The sequence below is a fragment of the Aspergillus sydowii genome, assembly GCF_001890705.1.
Source record: "Aspergillus sydowii CBS 593.65 unplaced genomic scaffold ASPSYscaffold_11, whole genome shotgun sequence".
NCBI lineage: Eukaryota > Fungi > Ascomycota > Eurotiomycetes > Eurotiales > Aspergillaceae > Aspergillus > Aspergillus sydowii.
In genome coordinates, this window is record NW_024467869.1 from 849,421 (window position 1) to 871,277 (window position 21,857).

The 21,857-nt window shown below is 51.5% G+C and overlaps 8 protein-coding genes across 8 annotated transcripts; 3 read left to right on the forward strand and 5 right to left on the reverse strand.

Moving 5' to 3' along the window:
• Window positions 1–51: 51 nt before the first annotated feature.
• Window positions 52–1,636, reverse strand: ASPSYDRAFT_48919 (TDA10 family protein). Its single transcript, XM_040847735.1, has 5 exons — window positions 1,260–1,636; window positions 683–1,191; window positions 596–619; window positions 416–531; window positions 52–335 (listed from the first exon to the last, which is right to left on the reverse strand). Exons 1-5 carry the CDS (start codon window positions 1,413–1,415, stop codon window positions 172–174), a joined length of 969 nt encoding a protein of 322 aa, XP_040699512.1. The 5' UTR covers window positions 1,416–1,636; the 3' UTR covers window positions 52–171.
• Window positions 1,637–2,833: 1,197 nt separating this feature from the next.
• mfp (putative peroxisomal multifunctional beta-oxidation protein (MFP)) lies at window positions 2,834–5,873 on the forward strand (the record flags this gene model as incomplete). Its single annotated transcript, XM_040849877.1, has 7 exons — window positions 2,834–2,989; window positions 3,069–3,296; window positions 3,349–3,457; window positions 3,510–3,599; window positions 3,650–4,037; window positions 4,090–4,498; window positions 4,551–5,873. 7 exons carry the CDS (start codon window positions 2,834–2,836, stop codon window positions 5,871–5,873), a joined length of 2,703 nt encoding a protein of 900 aa, XP_040699513.1.
• Window positions 5,874–6,277: 404 nt separating this feature from the next.
• Window positions 6,278–8,373, reverse strand: ASPSYDRAFT_158643 (putative MFS drug transporter; the record flags this gene model as incomplete). The annotated part of the gene is made up of 7 exons (XM_040842743.1): window positions 6,278–6,647; window positions 6,711–6,764; window positions 6,830–6,895; window positions 6,943–7,132; window positions 7,191–7,984; window positions 8,044–8,177; window positions 8,230–8,373. 7 exons carry the CDS (start codon window positions 8,371–8,373, stop codon window positions 6,278–6,280), a joined length of 1,752 nt encoding a protein of 583 aa, XP_040699514.1.
• A 910-nt stretch (window positions 8,374–9,283) lies between these two features.
• ASPSYDRAFT_158610 (putative cysteine synthase B) lies at window positions 9,284–10,950 on the forward strand (the record flags this gene model as incomplete). Its single annotated transcript, XM_040842739.1, has 3 exons — window positions 9,284–9,476; window positions 9,526–10,355; window positions 10,408–10,950. The coding sequence occupies 3 exons, from the start codon at window positions 9,284–9,286 to the stop codon at window positions 10,948–10,950; spliced, it is 1,566 nt and encodes a 521-aa protein (XP_040699515.1).
• Window positions 10,951–11,757: 807 nt separating this feature from the next.
• Window positions 11,758–14,011, forward strand: ASPSYDRAFT_158264 (ferric reductase family protein; the record flags this gene model as incomplete). The annotated part of the gene is made up of 7 exons (XM_040842715.1): window positions 11,758–11,891; window positions 11,998–12,248; window positions 12,305–12,416; window positions 12,469–12,720; window positions 12,777–12,875; window positions 12,940–13,601; window positions 13,731–14,011. 7 exons carry the CDS (start codon window positions 11,758–11,760, stop codon window positions 14,009–14,011), a joined length of 1,791 nt encoding a protein of 596 aa, XP_040699516.1.
• Window positions 14,012–14,306: 295 nt separating this feature from the next.
• Window positions 14,307–17,201, reverse strand: ASPSYDRAFT_34616 (uncharacterized protein; the record flags this gene model as incomplete). The annotated part of the gene is made up of 1 exon (XM_040845264.1): window positions 14,307–17,201. The coding sequence occupies one exon, from the start codon at window positions 17,199–17,201 to the stop codon at window positions 14,307–14,309; it is 2,895 nt and encodes a 964-aa protein (XP_040699517.1).
• A 979-nt stretch (window positions 17,202–18,180) lies between these two features.
• Window positions 18,181–19,208, reverse strand: ASPSYDRAFT_48923 (uncharacterized protein). The gene is made up of 2 exons (XM_040847736.1): window positions 19,024–19,208; window positions 18,181–18,963 (listed from the first exon to the last, which is right to left on the reverse strand). The coding sequence occupies exons 1-2, from the start codon at window positions 19,121–19,123 to the stop codon at window positions 18,203–18,205; spliced, it is 861 nt and encodes a 286-aa protein (XP_040699518.1). The 5' UTR covers window positions 19,124–19,208; the 3' UTR covers window positions 18,181–18,202.
• Window positions 19,209–19,502: 294 nt separating this feature from the next.
• Window positions 19,503–21,648, reverse strand: ASPSYDRAFT_184034 (GMC family oxidoreductase). The gene is made up of 3 exons (XM_040843542.1): window positions 21,241–21,648; window positions 19,890–21,173; window positions 19,503–19,837 (listed from the first exon to the last, which is right to left on the reverse strand). The coding sequence occupies exons 1-3, from the start codon at window positions 21,581–21,583 to the stop codon at window positions 19,602–19,604; spliced, it is 1,863 nt and encodes a 620-aa protein (XP_040699519.1). The 5' UTR covers window positions 21,584–21,648; the 3' UTR covers window positions 19,503–19,601.
• Between the last annotated feature and the right edge of the window lie 209 nt (window positions 21,649–21,857).

The following is a 21,857-nucleotide window of genomic DNA, read 5'->3' on the forward strand; positions in this document are numbered from 1 at the left end:
GTATATATTTAAAATGAATTTCCATTATTGAAGCTAGAAACTATTGTGCTTTATTGATATATATGAATTCGTTGTATAATAATGCTGTTTTAGTTAGGTTACATCTACTGATATATATAAATATTTCATATACAGAATTTCATGCGGAGTCTGGGTATATACAGAAAAGGTCTATATTTTGATAACGTCCTGCACTCTTCTACCCTTGTCGACAATCAATCTAAGCTGTTTACCTTCCCACCCAGATGGTGATGCAGATGCAGTGGCTGAATGAGGAACGGGCTTGAAGGCTCCTTCGCGGAGGGTTTCGCTGTAGAGCTCGTAGGATGGGTAATCTAGCTAATTAGTATACTTCCTCCATTCTTATAAAGCGCAGTAGCAGAACTAAAATAGATGGGCGGTGGGGTGGACATACAGCCATCAACAAAGTTGTTGACTTGCTCCTCGGTCATGCCGATACCCTTTGTGGCCCGAAGAGTTCGCTCTTGTTCTTGTCGCCATTCATAAACGTAGTAGTTATCCTTGGCATCGCTGTAGAAATATAAGTTAGCATCACCCAATGCCAAAAATTGCGTTGGAGGGCCCAGGCGCATACATATGTATCAGCGCATCCAGCTGGCTAGTAAGAAGAAAATCTATTAGTTCAAATCCAGCAAATAGACCATCTATCAGGGCCACAAACTTAGTCAATCCATCATATTTCCTCAATAAATCATTAACCGTTTTGACATTCTCAAACTTCACATGGCCCAGGCGGCCCTTATAGTCAGACCCCTTGTCATCCTTCATTCGGACCGCGGTCTCCCACTTAGCCCGGAGAACATCCTCGTTCCAAGCGCGGAACCCCACGCTCCACCCTTCAAAGATAAGAACCTTGATCTGCTCCTGACCTGGCTCGTTGACCGATTCCCATTGCGCCTGCGGGACCCGGTCGCCCTGCCCGCTGAACGCCGATTTATCGTACTGCGGAATCGCGGTGGGCCGGCCCGAGCGGAGAGATGCGAAGACGGACTCGGCGAGTGGAAGGTCGTGTGTGCCTGGTTGGCCGCGGTGCTGGAGGAGCGGATTTGTCTGGTTGTTCTTTGCGAGTTGGACCTGGTCGTCGTGGGTGAGGTAGAGGTCGTCGAGGGAGAGAGTGACGACGGGGAGCGAGTATGGCGGCGAGCGGAGGGTGGATTGCAGCGTGGACACCTAGACCGGCATCAATTGCTTAGTTACTTTCTTTTCTTCTTTCATCCAACAATGTCAATGTAACTTACCAGCACCGTTTTCCCAGCGCCCTGGACGCCGTTCAGCCCCAAGAAGAACGGCGGAGTCTTGGAGGGGTCGTTCCCATACTGCGCTTGGTGGGCCTGGAGGCGCTCAAGCAGGAACGGAATGCAGTGCTCGGACTTGTCGTCGAAGATTTCAGGCATCTTGGATTTTGTGGAAATGGTTCTAGAACGGCGAATTGCTCGCGAGATGCAGATCCAGCGATTCATATAGCAAAGGCACTGTCCTTGGTCGGGGGATGTCCGACCGGACTTAATTCCTCCGGCTGGGGAAACGTTCAGCCTGTGTAGCTTCTGGTGGTGGAGACGGTGGGTATGTAACGGCCGAGAGATCTTGGATTACAGAGAGAGAGAGGTGGTACATATTTATTCTATAGTTAAGCTTTGCAAACCTTGGGTAAAATGCAGATGCCGTTTATGGTAGATTGATAAATGTGGACTATACACCATTGCTACCGGGCTTAGCTTAGGGGTTTTGAGGCCATGCCTTCAATACTTCAAGGGCTTGGAAGTGCCACACCTTAAGCGGAATTCTGACTAGAAGATGCAGCGTAATAGACTACATCCCTACAGTGTATGCTTAGAATTGCAGGTGCATTGACGGCACGTTCCGCGACTACTCCGTACATGTTTCGGCGGATCGGCCAAGTATGGAGATGTACTAGACCATCGGCCAACTGAAACGGCCATAGCTTTTCATTGCAGGAATCGAAAATAGATAGATGGATAAGAACCGGAAAGGCCTACTCAAACCATGGGTCTATCAACGCAAGTCTGCGTAGAACATACGAGGATGAAAAGAACCAATGGGTCATCCCGGGATCGAACGGCGGACTATGGACGTCGCTAGATATCGGAGACGTATGACGAGGGACTAATGTGGCAAATTAACATCATGTGATTAAAACAAGCGTTTTCCCACTGAGCTATCTTTTTGAGGTGGACACTTGGCAGAATCGGGTTCACCGCCCACGGAACGATCCAGCCCCACATCATACCTCATTTGTGATTTGCGAACTTGTGAGATAAGACCTCGGCCTCGAATCACATGAGAGCGGCTAGCCGTTTGTGGAAAACAGCAAAGCAACAGGAGTGAAGCAAAGAGCCGGTGGGCCCGAGAGAGACGGCTGTCCAACACCGACCGAGAAAAGAGACCCTGAAGAGTGAAGAGTGAAGGACTGAGTTGACGGCAAAGGAATTAAGAGCTGCAGAGGGGAGCGTTGTCATCGGCATGTGAAGCCGTTACATCTGCCATGGATTGCATGAGCCGCCGGCGCTCGTGGGCGTAGAAGCACCGAGCTTGGGGTCAGCAGAGATACCTCGGCCCAAGTGTGCCAGCTTGCCGAGCACTGCGACCGTCGTCACTTCTTCTCCCCAGATTATTATTCACCCTCATCCATGATTCTTGAACCCGCTTCTCCCCAGAATACTGCTTGTTCTCTCCTTACTTCTCCTCATCCTTAAAATAATTCATATCCTTTGCCTGCCTCCCTTCCTCCGTCCTCTCTCCTCCCCCGTTACTATCTTGTTTCCCCTCATTTTTTTGAATTTGGTTTATCAATATGTCTGAGCTGCGCTTTGACAACCAGACCGTTGTCGTCACGGGTGCTGGTGGTGGTTTGGGTAAGGCATATGCTCTGTTCTTTGCATCAAGAGGAGCAAATGTTGTGGTCAACGACCTAGGTGGCTCTCACAAGGGCGAGGGCCAGTCAAGCAAGGTGAGCTCCGTCGATCATGATCACAATCACATGTTTTTTGCTGTCTGTTCTAACTGACGTTTTTCTTTACTTTCTATAGGCTGCCGATGTGGTTGTTGAAGAGATCAAAGCTGCCGGCGGCAAGGCCGTGGCCAACTATGACAGCGTCGAGAACGGTGAAGGCATCATTGACACAGCTATTAAGAACTTTGGCCGAGTAGATGTTCTCATCAACAACGCCGGTATCCTCCGGGATGTCAGCTTTAAGAATATGAAGGACCAGGACTGGGATCTCATCAACAAAGTACACACATATGGTGCATACAAGGTAGGGTTTCTGGTTGTTCCGTTATTTAGCAACGGAGACTGATTGTCCATAGTGCGCACGAGCTGCTTGGCCTCACTTCCGGAAACAAAAGTTTGGCCGTGTCATCAACACGGCCTCTGCTGCCGGTCTCTTCGGTAACTTCGGACAGGCCAACTACTCTGGTATGCAGCCCAACAATGGAATTGAGCTAGACATCAGCTAACCACTTTCTAGCTGCCAAACTCGGCCAGGTCGGTTTCACTGAGACCCTTGCAAAAGAGGGTGCCAAGTACAACATCATTGCCAACGTCATTGCCCCGATTGGTATGTCGCGCGAAAGCTGTAGTTTGCGGATGTGTAACTGACCCCAACAGCTGCTAGCCGTATGACTGCTACCGTGATGCCGCCAGAGGTTTTGGAGCTCCTCAAGCCCGAATGGGTTGTTCCCGTTGTCGCTACTTTGGTCCACTCATCCAACACCACGGAGTCCGGTTCGATTTTCGAGATCGGTGGTGGCCACGTCGCTAAGATTCGCTGGGAACGTGCCAAGGGTGCTCTACTGAAGACTGATGCATCGCTCACCCCCGGTGCGATCGCCAGAAGGTGGAACGACGTCAATGACTTCTCGAAGCCCGAGTATCCCTCCGGACCCGCCAACTTCATGGAATTTTTGGAAGACGGCATCAAGCTGCCTCCCGCTCCTGCTGGTGAAGAGCCCGACTTCAAGGGCAAGGTTGCCCTTGTCACTGGTGGTGGTAACGGGTATGTTTCCAAACTGTAGACTTGAAAAAGCGCCCATGCTAACCGCATCCAGTCTTGGCCGTGCTTACTGCCTTCAGTTCGCCAAACTTGGCGCCAAGGTTGTGGTTAACGACTTGGTTGACCCCGAGCCTGTTGTCCAAGAGATCAAGAAGCTCGGTGGAGAGGCCGTGGGCAACAAGGCCTCTTGCGAGGATGGCCCAGCTGTTGTCAAGACCGCCATCGACACTTACGGTCGTATCGATATTCTGGTCAACAACGCTGGTATTCTCCGAGACAAGGCTTTCACTAACATGACTGATGATCTGTGGAACCCTGTTGTTAACATTCACTTGCGCGGAACCTACAAGGTCACCCAGGCTGCTTGGCCTCACATGCTGAAGAACAAGTATGGTCGCATTGTCAACACCGCAAGCACCAGTGGAATTTACGGCAACTTCGGACAGGCCAACTATGCTGCGGCGGTATGTTAAGCTTCCCTGATGGTGCACTGGCGGACCAACTAACAATAAATAGAAACTCGGTATTCTTGGATTCTCCCGAGCTCTGGCCTTGGAGGGAGCCAAGTACAACATCAAGGTTAACACCATTGCTCCTAACGCCGGTACCAACATGACTCGATCAATCATGCCCGAGGAGATGGTCCAGGCCTTCAAGCCCGACTACGTTGCGCCTTTGGTGGTTCTTCTCTGCTCCGACATTTGCCCCGAGCCCTACTCCACCAAGGGTCTGTTCGAGTGTGGTAGCGGTTGGTTCGGCAGCACTCGCTGGCAGCGCAGCGGTGGCCACGGCTTCCCTGTTGACATCAAGTTGACACCTGAGGCTGTTGTCAAGGAGCTTGGAAAGATCACCAACTTCGATGACGGCCGTGCAGACCACCCCGACAATATCCAGGCCGCCAACGAGAAGGTGATGGAAAACTTCAACAACCGTAGCAACGGCGGCGGTGGTAACGACATTCTGACCGCCATCGAGGAGGCTAAGAAGGCTACTACCGACGGAACCGCGTTCGACTACACTGAGCGCGATGTTATCCTCTACAACTTGAGCTTGGGCGCCAAGCGCACCGACCTTCCCCTCGTCTACGAGAACAACGACCACTTCCAGGCCCTCCCCACATTCGGTGTTATCCCTTGGTTCAACACCACCACCCCCTGGGACATGGGCGACATCGTCAAGAACTTCTCCCCAATGATGCTTCTCCACGGTGAACAATACATGGAGATCCGCAAGTTCCCCATCCCCACCGATGCCCGCACTAAGACCTACCCCAAGCTCATCGACGTGGTCGACAAGGGCGCCGCCGCTCTCGTCGTTGCCGGTTACACAACCAAGGACGCTTCCACAGGCGAGGACCTCTTCTACAATGAGTCTACCGTCTTCATCCGTGGCAGCGGTGGCTTCGGTGGCTCTCCCAAGCCCACTGCCGCCCGCCCCAAGGGTGCCGTCGCCGCCTACAAGCCTCCTCAGCGCAAGGCCGACGTCGTCGTCGAGGAGAAGACCTCGGAGGACCAGGCCGCCCTCTACCGTCTCAACGGCGACCGCAACCCTCTCCACATCGACCCCGAGTTCAGCAAGGTCGGTGGCTTCAAGACCCCCATCCTCCACGGTCTCTGCTCGCTCGGTGTCTCGGGTAAGCACGTCTTCTCTAAGTTCGGCCCCATCAAGAACCTCAAGGTCCGCTTTGCTGGTGTCGTTCTGCCTGGCCAGACCCTCAAGACGGAGATGTGGAAGGAGGGCAACACCGTCCTCTTCCAGACTACCGTTGTCGATACTGGCAAGCCTGCTATCACGGGTGCTGGTGCGGAGCTGCTCGATGGTGCTAAGGCTAAATTGTAAACTAAACTATGGATGTGATTTTTGATGATATGCCACTATGATTATGGCTGGAACTTTTTCTTTTTGGTTCAGACTGTGTATATAAATAGTTCTGTTTGATAGCAATTTCTTTTCAGTTCTACTTTTTGTTTTTGCTTTTTCCGTAGATGTGTAGCACTGTGGGCCTGATACTTAAGTAAAGCAGATTAACTGAAGTCGCTCAGCTATTTATTTCTATCAACAAATATTCTTCTATTATAATTAGAATGCTTTTGTGGTTGTTCTATATATCAACAACTAAAACAACACAGCTCTATAGAACGGCGCACCAATTATAACCACCCGAAATGCTAGAACGTGCTCAACAACTTTTCCACTAGGGGGTATAAGTCTCCTAGACAAACCCCCCGTTTATGCAAGTTAATTTAAGACTGATGCTGATGCTGATGCTGCTCCTGCCTCTCGACCTCCTCCGCATCCTTGCCCTTCTCTTTAATCTTCTTCTCCATAATCCTCTTCTTCCCCTCCTCCTTCAACTTCTCATCATCATCCCTCTTCAGTCCAACTTGCGGCATGAGCCCGAACGCAAGCACAAACGCCGCTGCTGACAGAGACGCCCCGATGACGAAAATAATCATGAAGCCACGCTTGTATGCGGGGATAAGGAGGTTCCGAGCCCGTTGGGCTTCGGAATCTGAGAGAGTCGAGAGGAAGCTTTGGGGGCTGGAAAGGAAAGAGCGTTTGTCTTCGGCGCTTAGATCCAAGGGAGCCATTGAAGAGGTTATGAGGTTGTTTCTGGTGAGTGTTAGTTGGGCTTTGATGACTTGTCCAAACTAGTGAGGCAGGGAGGGTACGAACATGATTGTTTGAGCAATTGCGAGACCTAACGTGCCACCGAGGTTTCGGATGAAGCTTGATGGGGGAAGGGAGGTTAGCTAGCTAGTTTTGTTAAGCTTTGGATGAGTGCAAATACATACTTTCGGAAGGAGGTTACGACCGCCATGTCTCGTCGCTCGACACCGGCCTGGATGGCAATAAGGGAACTATTTGCTGTTAGTAATGGTTAATATGATTGATGACTTGAGCTTACGGTTGTAGTGTGTTTCCGACGCCCACGCCGGTTAGGATTCCGTATCCGACCTGTTTTCCAAGACCGGAGGACTCGTCGAGAGTCGAGAAGAGACCTAGCCCGACCGCCCATATCATCCATCCAAAGAGGATGCATTCCCTGTAGCGACCTACCCAGTGCACGATGAGTCCGGAGACGGTGCTACTGACGGCTGTGTTTCGTTAGCATTTTTCCTATTGCCATCACAAGGGGAGCCAGCGCGGACGTACTCTGCATCAGGGTGATGGGCAGGAGCATTGCTCCAGATTTCACAGTGGAGTAATTAAACACAAGCTGGTAAAAGGTCGGAATGTAGTAGACCTGTACAAGAAAGTTCCACCCATTGATGAACATCGTGAGACAAGCCCCGTTGACGATACGGGACTTGAATATGTGCATTGGTACCAAAGGGTACCGGGCGCCCTTCCATTGCCATAACACAAAGCTTACACAGACAGCAAATCCCACAACGATGGTGGCGATGACATGAGCTGAGTCCCAGGGATATTCACCACCACCCCACGTAAGCCCTAGAAGAACCACTGCAGTACCCGCAAGAGCTAGGGCCGCCCCCACGAAGTCGATAGCTTTGAGCTTAAGCTTCCAGTCCCCTGTAACCTTTCGCAATGGCATAAAGAAGAGAACGCAAAGCGTGCAGATTGCAGTGAGTGGGAGATTAAGACGGAAGATCCATCTCCAGGAGTCCTCGGATATAGCGGACAGGGCACCTCCGATCACTGGGCCGATTCCGTTAGCTAGCGCTACCACTGCACCTAAAATTCCCTGGTATTTCCCTCGCTCTCTAAGTGGTACGACATCGCTGACTATCATCTGAGCCACTGTCATTAGCCCGCCACCGCCGACACCAGTAAAGGCGCGGAAGACAATTAGCTGTGTGGCCGTCTGTGCAAGGGAAGCTGCCAGAGAGCCGAAAAAGAAAATCCCCAAGCCTACGAATAGCACAAACTTGCGGGACCAGATGTCCGAGAGACGACCGTATATGAGCTGGAAGCATGTTGAAGTGCTGGATGGATAATAAGCGAAACGAACTAATGCATGTAGGTATGCCGAGAGACAGCTTACACAAAGTAGCCCCCGGATATCCAAGCTGATTTATCGCTGGCGTTCAGCGCGTTTCCAATAATTGACAAGCTGGCGGCTAGGGTAGTCTGGTCCATTAAAGCTATGAGGTCGACTGTCGAGCAGGCCAAAAATATCTGTAGCCGCGTTAGCCATGAGAATCCTCCAGCGGTGGGGTAGGCGCATTACGGTGATGATGGTGCTTCTAGGTACGTAATTTGTTTGTTCATTGAAGACATGGTGCTCCTTAGGGGAGGCTGGCTCCGAGCCCGAACTGGCCGAGTCGGGCGGGCTGGAGGGCTGAGGATCCTGGAGTACAGCAGCACCTGACATTTTTCCTCTCGCTGGACACGCTGGTGAGCGAGCGAAAGAGGAATCGGCTGGGGGTTATATGGGTGCTGAGCACTGGGTCCCTCCTATTCCCTTCCAGGGCTGAGTGACACGGAACGGGCGAATCCGCCGGCGAACGACGAGCCCACCGCATGCTGAAGAAGCGCGGAACAATTAGCTAATTGATGGGTCAGAAGTATATCCAGAAACCCGGGCCTGTCATTGTTTCGCGTCTGCAGAGTGGGATTGGGGCTGGGATCGCAGGGAAGATCAGGGAGACGAGGGAAGAGAAGATCGCCGCAATTGTGCTCAAAACACCTCAAAGGTCCTCGCGGGACACGTGCCAAGCGTCTATCATATCGCTAGAATGAGTACCTGCGGTGTCTTTTCCCTGTGCGTTTCTCTGCCAAAAGGGACCTTGCGCTCTGTCGAACCTGCAGATCATCCCGGCCAGACTGATTGCATTTGTCCATCCCGTTTTCAGCCCACAGCACCCTGCGGACAGACTTTCGTGATCTTCCTGCCGAGCAGCCTTGTTGGCTGTTATGGACCTTGAGCCCACTCGCCAATCAAGAAAATGACCGGAATGCCCTGCAGGGCTCCAAGATTCATTTCTGTATCATTGGGCCTCGACGCGAGGGCCCTATCAATCAAAGTGAATCGGCAGCCTGCCCCGTGGGTCTCGACTCTCTGGCATCGGGTCTGCGCGTGGAAATGAGGAAAAAGAGCAGCATGGGAGGGGTGGAGGGGTGTGCGTGGGGGGGGTTGGCCCTCTGTTGCACTCTGCGTGAGCATATTTGCTATATTATGGCGTTGCCCTCGTGGAACGTCCCCCTCACTTCCTCTCTTTTTACTGCAGCAGCACGGTGCAGATAGCCGGGTGGAACTTGCTCCGACTTGCATTGTATGCGCCATGGTGAACTCTAATGAGCTCAATGTCTACTTCGGTCAGGACTCTCTGAAGAAGTACTTCGACCCGGATTCGCAGCCCCCATTGCCCTTGGTTGAGCTCCCAGAGTATCTCAACCCGTACCACCAAGATGGCGTGCGGATCTATGCAAAGATGATGACAATGCATCCTGCAAACAATGTCAAAGCGATGCCAGGTACGAGTTCTTACGATTTGATCATTGACATCCTTAACTGACCAATTAGCAATGAATATGCTACAGTCGGACGTTGCCCCCGGGAAGACAAACACGATCATCGAGTATAGTTCTGGGTCTACCGTCATTTCTATGTCGATGATAGCGCGGGTTATGCACGGCGTGCAGGACACCCGAGCCTATCTCAGCAACAAGACAAGCGAGGCAAAGCTTAGACTGATGCAGTTCTTCGGACTCAACATCAGCCTCTTCGGTGGGCCGTCTCAACCGGAGCCATATGATGAACGAGGTGGTATTCAGAGTGCACGCAGAATGGCCACAGAATCAGACGAAATCCTCAACCCAAATCAATACGAAAATGACAAGAACTGGCAGTCGCATATCCGCTGGACCGGACCACAGATCTTCAAGCAGCTCCCGGAGATCAACGTGCTCTGCGCGGGGATGGGGACCTCCGGAACGATGACCGGCCTGGGCACTTACTTTAAGCAAGCCAAGCCATCCGTTGTCCGCCTTGGAGTATGTACGGCGCCTGGAGACCGAGTTCCTGGGCCAAGATCCTTTGCGTTGATGAGGCCTGTGGAGTTCCCGTGGAAGGAAGCAGTTGACACCATTGAAGAAGTCAACTCGTACGATTCCTTCTCCCTCTCTCTAGAACTGTGTCGGGAAGGTATCGTCTGTGGCCCGTCATCGGGCTTCAACTTGCAGGGCCTTTTCCAGATGCTCGAGAAGCGCAAGAAGGCTGGCACGCTGTCCGAACTGGTTGGACCTGACGGCTCAATCCACTGCGTTTTCCTATGTTGCGACCTGCCGTATCAGTACATAAGCGAATATTTCCAGCGTTTGGGAGAGGACAAGTTTCACCCCATCCAGAACGAGGTTTGTTGTTTCCCGCCTGCTTCCCGCGCTCCGAATACTAACGCCCTTACAGAACCTAACAAAGGTCGACCTATACCGCTACGACGAAAGCTGGGAGCGAAGCCCAGTAGTCCTCTTCACCCATTTCTACGAGTCCCCTAAAACCTGCTCCCAAGATCTCCTTGCTATGTTGACCCTCCGCCCACAATGCTGCGTCGTGGACCTCAGAACATCAGCAGACTTCAACTCATGGAATCTGCCGGGATCCGTCAACATCCCTCTTAAAACCCTCGACTCACATACTCCCAAGCCATTTTTCAACCCTAGCATCCTAGAGGCGCAGTGGCTTGAGCTAGAAGCCCTATTAAAGGAGCAGAGTGTCCTAACCCAGCTCCGAGACCAACATGTCCTTGTGATTTGCTACAACGGGGACACGGCGAGGGTAGCCACGAGTGTGCTCCGAGCGCAGAATATCCAGGCCGACAGTCTCCGTGGAGGATACCAGGCGCTGAAGGACCAGGGGTTATGGGGTGAGGGTGGAGCCGAGTCAGTCGGGAATAAGTCATATGCGCAGCCTTCAGTGTCTGTAACACCAATCCCGCTGGAGAGCAATTGAACATGAGCAAGCCAATGATATAATGACAAAAGACTGATTTGTTTTCGGAGATTCCTTCGATTAATTGAACCTCGACGGATTGTGTCGCCGTGTCCGAAAGCGGAAGTCCCCGTTAGTCGGCGAAGGATCACCGTTGTTTCTTGGATATCTTGATTTAGCTACTTCCTCTCATGAGTTTTGAATCATAGACTGATAATTATGGTTTCATTTAAACGAGCGCTCGGATCATGGATGTCATGCCTGGCCAGCCCTGCTGGGCCCACGCCCAAAACTCTAGAAAGTCAAATATGGATACCTGCGAAAAACGTATAGCCAACCAGCAACAACAAGGAGAGAATGAATAATAAAGCCCACAGAAAGCCCAAACCTGACAGCTGTCAAACTTGAGAAGAAGTGCAATAAAAAGCAGGGAAGAAAAAGAAATAAAGCACCATGCAACCAGCCAGGAAGACAAATCACGCTAACAGAAAATGTGCTCAATTGCTCGCAAACCAGCGCCCGCCGGCGAATCAGGAGCCGCCGCAGCGAAAGTATGGACCACAGCAACTCAACACCCTGACACAGTCCGACAGAGACGACTCTCTCCCAGTGAAGGAATGTGGTTGATTACGTTTTGTCGCCCGCCTATAAGTCAGAGGCTTGTGCTCTCTGCCGGCTCATGTCATGTGTAACATCTGTGTCAATCTGCCCACCGAGTTGCTCAGAGTCCTCTCAAGTTGTCGTTGCTAGGCTCAGCTGTCTGACATTGGAAGCGGAGCCAGACGGCCAGACAGACAGGCCAAAATGCACAGCTACAGGCACATGGATATGGACATGGACATGGGCCAGTCCTCGGGGTTGCCGTGGCTGGATAGCCCGGTGATGCTGCATTCTTCGCGCGCAGACACGTGCAAGATGACGCCGGAGCAGTGCGCCTATCGGTCAGGGCACTGGAGATACTGGTACGTTGCTGATCAGTTCCATTGGACTATTGTGGAGGATTCGGAGAATTATCTGCTTTGATAGGCATGTCGATCGACAAAGCTAATGATGGCATCGTTTCTGTAGGTACAAATCGGATCTTGTTTATGCCTTGAATACAGTATATTTTCTCTGTGCCACGGTGGGCGTGTTCGCTATCCTGCATTTTGCGGGGAGATATGCGCCGGCCCGCGTGAGGCAGAACTCGCTATGGAAGAAAGGGACCGCTGCTGCGCGGTTTCTTGCGTACAGGGGAGTGAGAATCCCCGGGCTGGGGTATTGGGCTGCTTCACTGGGTGTCGCGGTGTTGCTCTTGATCGGGGCGGTATTTTTCCTTGGTATGATGTCTCCTTTTCACTATACCCAACTTGCAAATGTATTAACAGGCTGTCAGCTATGACACTGGGTCCTAAACCGTACTACTGGCCTAGTACCTCGTATGGGGGCAGCCCGCCAATTGCGACTAGGACGGGGTGGATGGCTGTGGCTCTGCTGCCATTTGTTTTGTGAGTGGTGCCGTGATGTATATAGGTTAACAGTCTTGCTAACCCTGTATAGAGTCCTCGGCACCAAAGCCAACCTCATCTCGGCATTGACTGGCGTCCCGCATGAAAAGCTGCAGGTCTTCCACCACTGGACCAGCTACGCCATGTTCGTCCTGGCCTTGATCCACACCTTTCCCTTCATTGTTCTTCATATCCAAGAAGGAGACATGGTTTCCGAGTGGAATACGAGTTTGGTATACTGGACGGGTGTTGCAGCGCTCATCCCTCAGGCATACTTGACCTTCATGTCGTTGCCTGCCATCCGGTTCGAAGTCCTATTTCAATGACCAAGTATAGAGAGTCTCGACCTAACAGCTCCAGAAACCGCTATTACGAGTTTTTCAAGGCAACCCACTTCATTGTCGCCCTACTCTTCATCCTATTCTTCTTTTTCCACTGTGACTTCCGACTATCCTCCTGGTACGTCTCTCTCTCTCTCTCTCGGTATTATCACTCCTAACCATCACTAACAAACATCTTATAGGGACTACTTTATTGCTGCTGGCTCCCTCTACATATTCTCCCTCCTCACCTCCCTCATCCGAACACATCTAATCAACGGCCGCCACACCGCAACCCTCACCCTCCTCCCCTGCGGCCTCCTCCAGATCAAAATCCCCACGATCATAAACTGGACACCAGGACAACATGTCTTCATCCGCTTCTCCTCCCCCAGAACCGGAATCGCTCTGCACAGTCTCACCTCCCACCCGTTTACAATATGCTCGACGTCCCATGACGTCCAAAAGGCAAACAAGGCCAACGAGATGATCTTCTACGTTAAACCCAAGCGCGGGATAACGGGCCGGTTAGCGAATATTGCCACCAAGTTGCCGGGCTCTGGTCACAGTGTATTGGTTGAAGGCCCGTATGGGGGCATCGAACCAACCAATATCGCCAGGTCTGAATCCGTAGTTATCATCTCAGGCGGCTCGGGTGGTGGATTCTCGCTGGCTGTTTTCGAGACCGCGTTGCAGATGTCTAAGACAGACTGTCGCGATTCAAACCAGATCGTCGGCGATGCTGCTGAGAAGGGAAAGAAGACGATCACAGTTGTGTTCGCGACACAGTCGGAGGATGTCGCGCAGTGGTACCGCGAGCAGATTAAGTTGTTACTGGCGCTTCATGGCGTTGGCGCCGAGGGCAGTGCCGTCGATATCGAAATCGACGTCTCTATCCATGTCACTTCCTCGTCATATTCCAGTCCTGATACCAACCACCATCTCGACATCGAGCAAAAGGAACAACTGGCAGTGAAGGAATCAAGGACAGAAGAATCAGTTGACCCGCTCTCCTCGTCGTCTGAGGCTCTCTCGGAGACGCATAACGCCAACGCAAACACCAGCGCTAATGCCTTCGCCAAAGGACGGCCGGATCTCCCACGGATTGTTGCCAGCTCGGCAGAATCCAGTACCGGCAAGCATGTTGCTGTGTTCGTCTGCGGTCCTGCATCTATGCTGAATGATGTGAGGAATGCGGCTGCGCGTGAGCAGGAGAGGATTTTACGGGGTGGTGCTGGGGGAGAGGTTTACTTGCATTCGGAGAGTTTTTCGTAAGTGTCCCTCTTTATACCTGCGATTAACATGGACGTTGGCTAACCAAGCGGCTTTTAGATGGTGAGCCGGGATTTCTTATCGTTTGCGGTGTAAGCTTATTGTGTTGTATATTGAAGCAGAAAGGCATTGGGACTGAGAGTTGGTGCGATGAATTACAGTTTTCAGAGATACCTTTATTTTACTTATCTTATTCGAATGAACTACTTATTAAAAACTTCTATGGTATGCTATATTATCTATCTATCGAGCATATTCCCTGGTATTCGAAAAGCATTCCAATCATCTCCAGTGAAATCTACCACTTACAAGCCTTTATTCCCATTCTAAATCTATCCAACTCCGCATTCCAAGCCGCGCCCGCAAGATTAAACGCCTGGAGGTAGTCTCGCCCCTGGTTCGTTCTCGCTCTCCCAGCGTGACTGGTTCTGCTTGCTTCCCATCTTGCAACGCCCAGGTTCAGCTCCTGGAACCTGCTTTCCGAACCATCGTGCACGTTGAGAGATACCCCTCCATCTGATTCGTCTTCTGAGGCAAACTTTTGGTCTTCATCCTGTTCCGGGACGGGTGTTAGCTTCCACCTAGCAGGGATGTTGGCTTTGGGTGGTGGTCTCACGGCGGGTTTAATTTTGGGAATGACTCTGGTTGAGGTATTATTTTTGGATCTGACCCTGGCTGGGCCTCTGAAATCGGGTTTAGAAGGGGCTAGGTTAGGAGGTTTGGGGGTAAGATGAGCAGAAGTCTTGACAGCGACGTGAGGTTTGACCTCTGCAGAATCAGCGGCGTTGGTATCGAGTTTGGAGAAATTCTCGATGACAGAAGAGTCCGATACAACATTAACTGCCACACTAGCCTCTTCAGCACTGGATCCAGAGGGAGCTGTAACAGGAAGTCTGGTCTCGATTTGAGCAGGAGTCTTGCTGTCGATAGAAGCTTCAGCATCCTCCACAGTGTTTAACCCCATATCAGAATCGACCTTGGAAGGAGGCTTGACCGGGGATTTCGCCTTAGCAGAAGCCTTAGTCCCAGATTCAATATCCAGTTCGGAATTGGTCTGAGAAGTGGCTTTGATAGTCGTTTCCTTATCGACGCCAACAGTACGCTCAGTATCAACGATTTCCTCAGGACCGGCACCGACGTCGATATCATGCTCGACTTCAGCTTCAATTTTGGTGTCGACGTTGGAAGTAACTGTAGTAGGAGTTTCGATCTCGTCTCGGCTAAGAGCTTCGCTATTGACCGGTGCGTCAGTATCGACTCCGGCAGAACCAACTTCACCCTTAGATTCAGCGTTGACTTGCAAGTCTACTCCAAGATCAGGCCGGGGATAAGGCTTAAAGCCAAAATGGGAGCCGTAGTCCCGAATGCCATCGAGCTTGGTTCTGGTAAGATTCAAAACCGGCTCGACCTCCGCATTGAACTTGGAAGAAGTGGTGCGTGGGGGTTCAGTTCCGGCATTAGCTGAGGCTTTGGCATTGTCGACAGCGTCAGAGCTAATATCCAACTCCGAGACCTTCTCAGTTAGAGCTTTATCATCACGCTCAACTGTACCACTCTCGCCGCGAAAAGCCCAATGGTCGGGGGTACTATCGAGCTTGGCTTTGGCAACACTAAGCGTAGAGTCAATCCCAGCATTAATGTTATCGAGAGCAGTGCTGAGGGAGCCGCGTGAAGTATCAACCGAGGATGGACCTTCACCATCGTCAAGTGCTCCAGCCTCAACAGGAATCCTGGTTTTCAGGTAGAACTCGTGATCGATAATGATTGTCGTATCCGAGTCGGCATCACCATCACCATCAGCTTCACCATCGACATCACCATAAGCAGGTGGTTTGGCCTCAACAGAAGATAGATCCTTAACCGGGGCTTTACCGGCAGCCTTTGCACTGGCCTTCGCAACAGTTTTGGCAGAGGGTTGGGTGGCAGGTCTGGTAGAAGGCCCCTTCATAGCTTTCACACAGCATGCGCAAACAGGAAGCCCAGTGGGTCCAAAGAACCCACGGGTTTGTTTGCTTTCGGCCTTTTCAGCAGAAGAGATAACCGGTTTCGCAGCTTCGGTCGTCGAATAGTTTGTAAGTGAGGCGTAGATGGAGGGGTCCTGCGAAGCCATGGGGCCAGATGCTGTGGTTTCAACGGGCCCGTATGTGGATTTGTACCACTCTTCAGCTTGTTCACAGCTCATTGACAAGGAACCAGGAGATTTTGTTTCAGTTGGACTTTCAGGCTTGAGGGTGGACTGGGGCTGAGGATCGGCCTGCTCGACAATACTGAACTTTTGAATATCTTCAATGGCAACCTCCATAGATCCAAAAACCCGCACATGGGGCCGGAAGTGAAGGATGTCCAAACTGGAAAGTCCCTTCCTCTTTTCAACATCCTTCATCGAAGGGATAAAGAGGTCTCTGTAAATCTCGTTGAGTTCTTCAGTCCAAGCCCCTGTCTTAGAGACAAACCGCTCGAACAAACGCATCCATTTCCTGCCTTCTCCCCACGACCGGACCCGGTTCCCATCTGCCATTATCCACTCGTCTAGTCTGAATCCGCGTCGCTTGTAGGGTTTTCCCCAGGCCTGGTATAGACGCCACCCTTCACGGGCGACGCCGATGACGAAACAGTGCTCGAAGGTTGGGTAGTCTTCAGTTGGGAGCTTCATCTTTGCAATCCGGACGAGCTCGACGTCGACAAGGTGCACGGGTAGTATGGTTGTCTTGCCGATTTTGCCGTCGATTGCGGCCTTTTTCGCTGCGTTGAAGAGGGCCGGGAGGTTAGCAGAGGGCTGGTGTTTTATATCGTCCATTGTGAGGAAGACCCCGTGGGTTGGGGCGAGGAATCTGGTGGAGGCGATAAGGGACTGAGAGTCACCTTTGCAGGAAAGCAGTATGATGAGGACTGTGTATACCCTGGCGGCATCGAGGACGTGGGTGGGCGAGAAGGTATGAAGCCATCTACTCAGATCGTTCTTGATCCCGTCGGGAGGTACCCAGGGATCCCTGTTGATGTCCGTCTCCCCTCTCCAAGCGGCTTCGAACAACACATTGAATATGATGAAGACCTGGTTGGGACCTTTCTCGAAACATCTGCTGATTCCGGCGTTCAAGACCTCGAGGGTTGTACTGCGAATGTTTTGAGATGCACGGGCTGCGAGGACTGCGTCGTCGGGTTTTGGATAGTGAGACTCGGTGAGCCTCGACATCCTGGCCCATAGCTGATCAGGACCATTGGGGAAACTGACGGGATGGGGGTCTAGTTCGAGCAAGGGTGCAAATATATTGGGGAAAAAAGCGCTCGTGACGATGCTGGAGGGCAGTTGCCTGGAGACGGCAGTTAGTTGAAGCGTCGTGTGTGTATATATGTGGGATCACTCAGATGAACAGACTTCTTTAGAGGTCGTGTAGGCAGATTGCTTTTTGCTAGCACCTTGTTGAGCCTGCCTCGCCTGCCGTGCATCATCTTGTCAAGTAGAGAAAGGGACCTGGTGAACGTGGATAATATCAACGCTGAGTGGAAGCTGCAGGAGCAGAAGAAGAGCTGGAGCTGTCATAGCCATCGGCAAGAGCCAAAAGGAGGAGAATTTGATAGACAGTGTTGATGTAGCAAGCTCCCATAACAGGGCCAAGAACACTTCATCACTCTCTTCACAGAGTATCAGCCTTCTGTATAGGAGTAGTTTAGCGCCATAACGGACCACAGCGCTCATTGGCTCCACAGTAGCAAGCAGTGAACATAAGAGGATCAAAGACGTAATATAGTGAGGAGCTCCAGTTCTCGACTGTGAGTTCACTGCTACTAAGAGAGACACTCACCGGACAACACTTTTCCGGCTGCGAGTTGTGAACATAAACAGGCAGCTACTTGGTCTTTTAACAACCCATCATGACACACTAGGCAGGACAAAGTAACACAAGCCCATGAGAAACAAATATTCGCGCGTAAATCCAGTCTTTCTGAAGAGAGTCTTGTTTTGACATTCATCAACGGCTGTTCTTAGGGCTTGCATTTGAAAGGCTTAGGGCTACCACTAAACACAGCTTGACCAAATGTGCAAACAACCAGTGAGGATCGTATATTGGACTCGATATAACTCATACTTTAAAAGTAAGGAATCACTTGCATTTTACGTACTGCGATGATGGCGGAAGAGCTGATACGTGGAGAGACAGAGCATGTTTATGGTTGACAATGATGCAAATCACATTAAGTATCTATAATCCTATAAACGTATTCAAATGCCCAGCATACAAATCCATCAGTGCGAGATTGAAACAACACTACTATAATACTCCCTCCCAGGCGCCTTCTCCCCGTCCAACCCCTCCACCAACCCAAACATAAAGCCCCAACATCCTCCCGACAAATCGTATATCCAACAAACGGACAAGAGATACCAACCGCCGTATTCTGGCCCTCCCCCTGGCCCTTCAACACGCGCACTTTCTCCCTCTGGCTCGCCCCACTGGTCAAAAAGCTCGGCCGAATAATCACATAGTCCGAGATAGCCTTTTCCAGCTCGGGCTTCCCAACTTCCTCAAAGATAAGCTCCTCCATGACTCTCTTGTCCGCGTGCGGCACCTTCAGCATCCAGTTATACAGCGGCACCATAGCAAGCGGGATATCGCGCTCCTTGGTCAGTCCTGTGGAGGAGATGGCCACGAGAACAGGCTTCTGCTTGTAACCGTGCCTCTGCTCGCGCAAGACCTCGAGGATATTGCGGATTGTGTCCTGGCAGATAGTCTTGCCGACGAATTTGGGCGATAGGGGCTGCGAGAAGTCTGGGGTTCCGCCGACGCCGGAGATGACCATTGAGGCTGGGGGGAGGTTTTCTGGGAGGAGGGTCTGGGTGATGGCGTTGAGGTCCGTTGCGGAGCCTTCGATTAGGGTTAGTTGTGTGGAGAGCGTTGTTGGCGGGATTCCGCGCGCGGTGAGGAGGTCGGTGAGTTTCTTGGGGGTGCGCGCCACTGTATATAGTTAATACTTGATACTGCATGGTAGATTCATTGGTATAGATATGGGCCTACAGGCGACGCAGTTGTACCCTGCTTGGAGAGCGGGTGCAAGGCAGGCGAGAGTGCAACCACCAGTGGCGCCGAAGAAAGCGACTGTTGGTTTACTGCTCATTTTGGTGATTATTGCTGATATTGATCTCTTTCAGTAGTTGGGAACTAAGAAGACGTTCGATACAGACTGAGGTTTTTGTTTTGCTGGCATGCAGGCCATTTTATAAGCCGGTCGACCATGATGGCTTTACTGCCCGCGCAAAATGCTCCCCAAACAGGTTAAACCGCGCCTTTTCTTTGTCGAGCCTTTTGTGCAGCCTGATTGGTTCGTTCAGTGCAATGATCGAGCTCCGCCGGTGCCAATAATTCCTCCGCGCACAGCCTCACTGCAAGCATCAGAGATTCAATTCATCCGACTGTTCATTCTTCTTAATCCCACAATTCTCATCCGGCAGTATTTTGACGTCAGAATGTACTAAAATTATAAACAAGCTACTGAAGCAATCACCAAGGCCACAAGCACAGACCAAGATACCAACCAAGTAGGTATTGCAGTACCGTATTTCTCGTAACTCAGATATCTGACCAAGGAAGCGTGTTTACACTCTGCCGTCTCTACGTCTTTCCAGCCCATCCTCCTTGATAATATCGGCAACCCACTCGCCAACCGCGTAGATATTGGCCGTAGGATGGCCACAGAGCTGGACAGGGAAGACAGAAGAGTCAACAACGCGCACGTTGCGAGTCCCATAGACTTTGAGGCGTGTATCCAACACCCCGCCCATCTCTCGGGGCAGCATAGACGTGGTTCCAATGGCGTGGTAATTCGGGGTATCTGTTCAATCAGTCACTGCCACCTGAGAATCTAGACAGATCTCATCACATACACTGCTCTCCTATCCACTCCATCCACGTCTCATCAGATGCGTCATCCGGGATGAGATCCAACCCAGGTACCTTCTCGGTATCGATCAGCTGGCCCAACTCACCAGTCTGAAACATCCTGCGCAGGAACTTCGACATCGCGATCTGGACCTGAGTATCCCAGCCCAACATCCCATAGTTCGGATTAACCGTCGGTGGTGTCCGTGGATCCCTCGAGGCAATATGGACATTGCCCCTTGAAAAGGGGAGAAGACCCCAGTATCCAACGTGCAGTTGGCTCGGGCCATCCAGGATAAAGACGAACTCCCCGACGGGAATGCCCCTGTTAAACATCAGATCGTGCTGGCTTTCGAAGAGTCGCTGCAGGCTTTCCTTCGTCATTGCCCCGTTTGTTTCGTTGGCGGTTGCTTCGGCGTATTCTGGGATTTGGGCGTGGATGGATGCTGCGATAGATTCTGTCGAGGAGCCGAAGAGGTCGGATGCTGAGACGAACGCGACTGTTCGGGTTCCTGTTATCGGGACTTTGGTGGTAAGAACGAATGAGGTGTTTAGTTGGTCTTGTAGGTTCTCGCCAACGCTGGGTAGGTTGATTTGGACGGGGATTCCGTGTTTTTGGAGGACTCTATTCATGCGTGAGATGGATCTGGTTCGTAGAATGGAGGTTAATACAGACCTTGGGTTTCCAACGCCAGACAGCTCCAGAACAGCAGATGACTTCATGGCGCCAGCAGCTAGGATAACCTCTCTTCGCGCATTCACCACTTGCTTTCTTCCATCTCTATCTGCTCCATAAACCTCTACCCCCTTCGCAACAAGACCTCCCTCCTGGCCACCAACTCGCTCATCCCAAAGAACCCTCTCAACAGACGCATTAAACATAATCTCCAGATTCTCCCTCTTTTCAGCGGGCCGATAATACGCCGTCGCAGCATCACTACGCACATTCCCCCCATCAACCGTATACGGATGCATCGAGAACCCACGCATAACACCGGAATTCAGGTCCCGATTCCACGGGACACCCATAGATGCCAATGTACGATTAAGAACCGACGGAAGATCATTCTCCTGCTTTCGTATATCCGTAAACCCAACCTGCACAGGTCCGTCATGGCCGTGGTAGGAAGGGATTACAGGCGCGCCCGCATCGACCTGTGTCTTGTTCGGTGTGCGCAAGGCCTCACTCTTGAGGTAGTAAGGGAAGAGGGACTCCCATGTCCAGTCAGCGATCTTGAAGGCCCGGAGAGCGTCGAGCTGGATGTTTTCTGCGCGAACATATGCGGCTCCTAATGGTTTACATGGTCAGTTAACTGGTAATGTGGTAGACTGCATGGACACAGCAGGCGGATGCACCGTTCATCACGCTCGTCCCGCCTAGAGCCTTCCCTGCGCGCATGATCTGGCGTCGACCACCAAAGTACTGGTTGGTGGTCTCATAGGCCCAGTCGATTGGGCTGTCGTATGTATATGCGAGACGCGAGATGTCGGTGACGTCGGGGTTGTTGAATTCGGCTTGGCCCGGTTCGACGACCAGAATCGAGACCGAGGGGTCTTCTGATAGTCTGTTGGCGACTGTGAGTCCGGCTGTGCCGCCGCCGACTATGATATAGTCATAGTCGCTGCTATAGCTTGTGGCTGTTGTAGTTGTGGCGATGAGGAATAGAAACCAATGGAGGATGGCCATGGTGAGGTTCATGGACAATTGACGGTGTCTCAATTCTTGGATAATGTTCTTGGTTTACCGATATATCGAACGGCGGAGTTGACGAGGTCTTTATAGTTTCCATTTTGCAGGTCTCCAAAACCTGAGGTATCAATAGCACAGGCGAGTGTTTATAGTTTAATCTGTAGGTGAGGAGACTGGGTCTGTTGATCCCTTGCAGAAAAAGGAAGGCAAATTAAGCAGCGCATTGACATACGGTGGAGCTGGCAGTGAGCGCTAGAGCATATCTCCCATCAAGGAGACATCT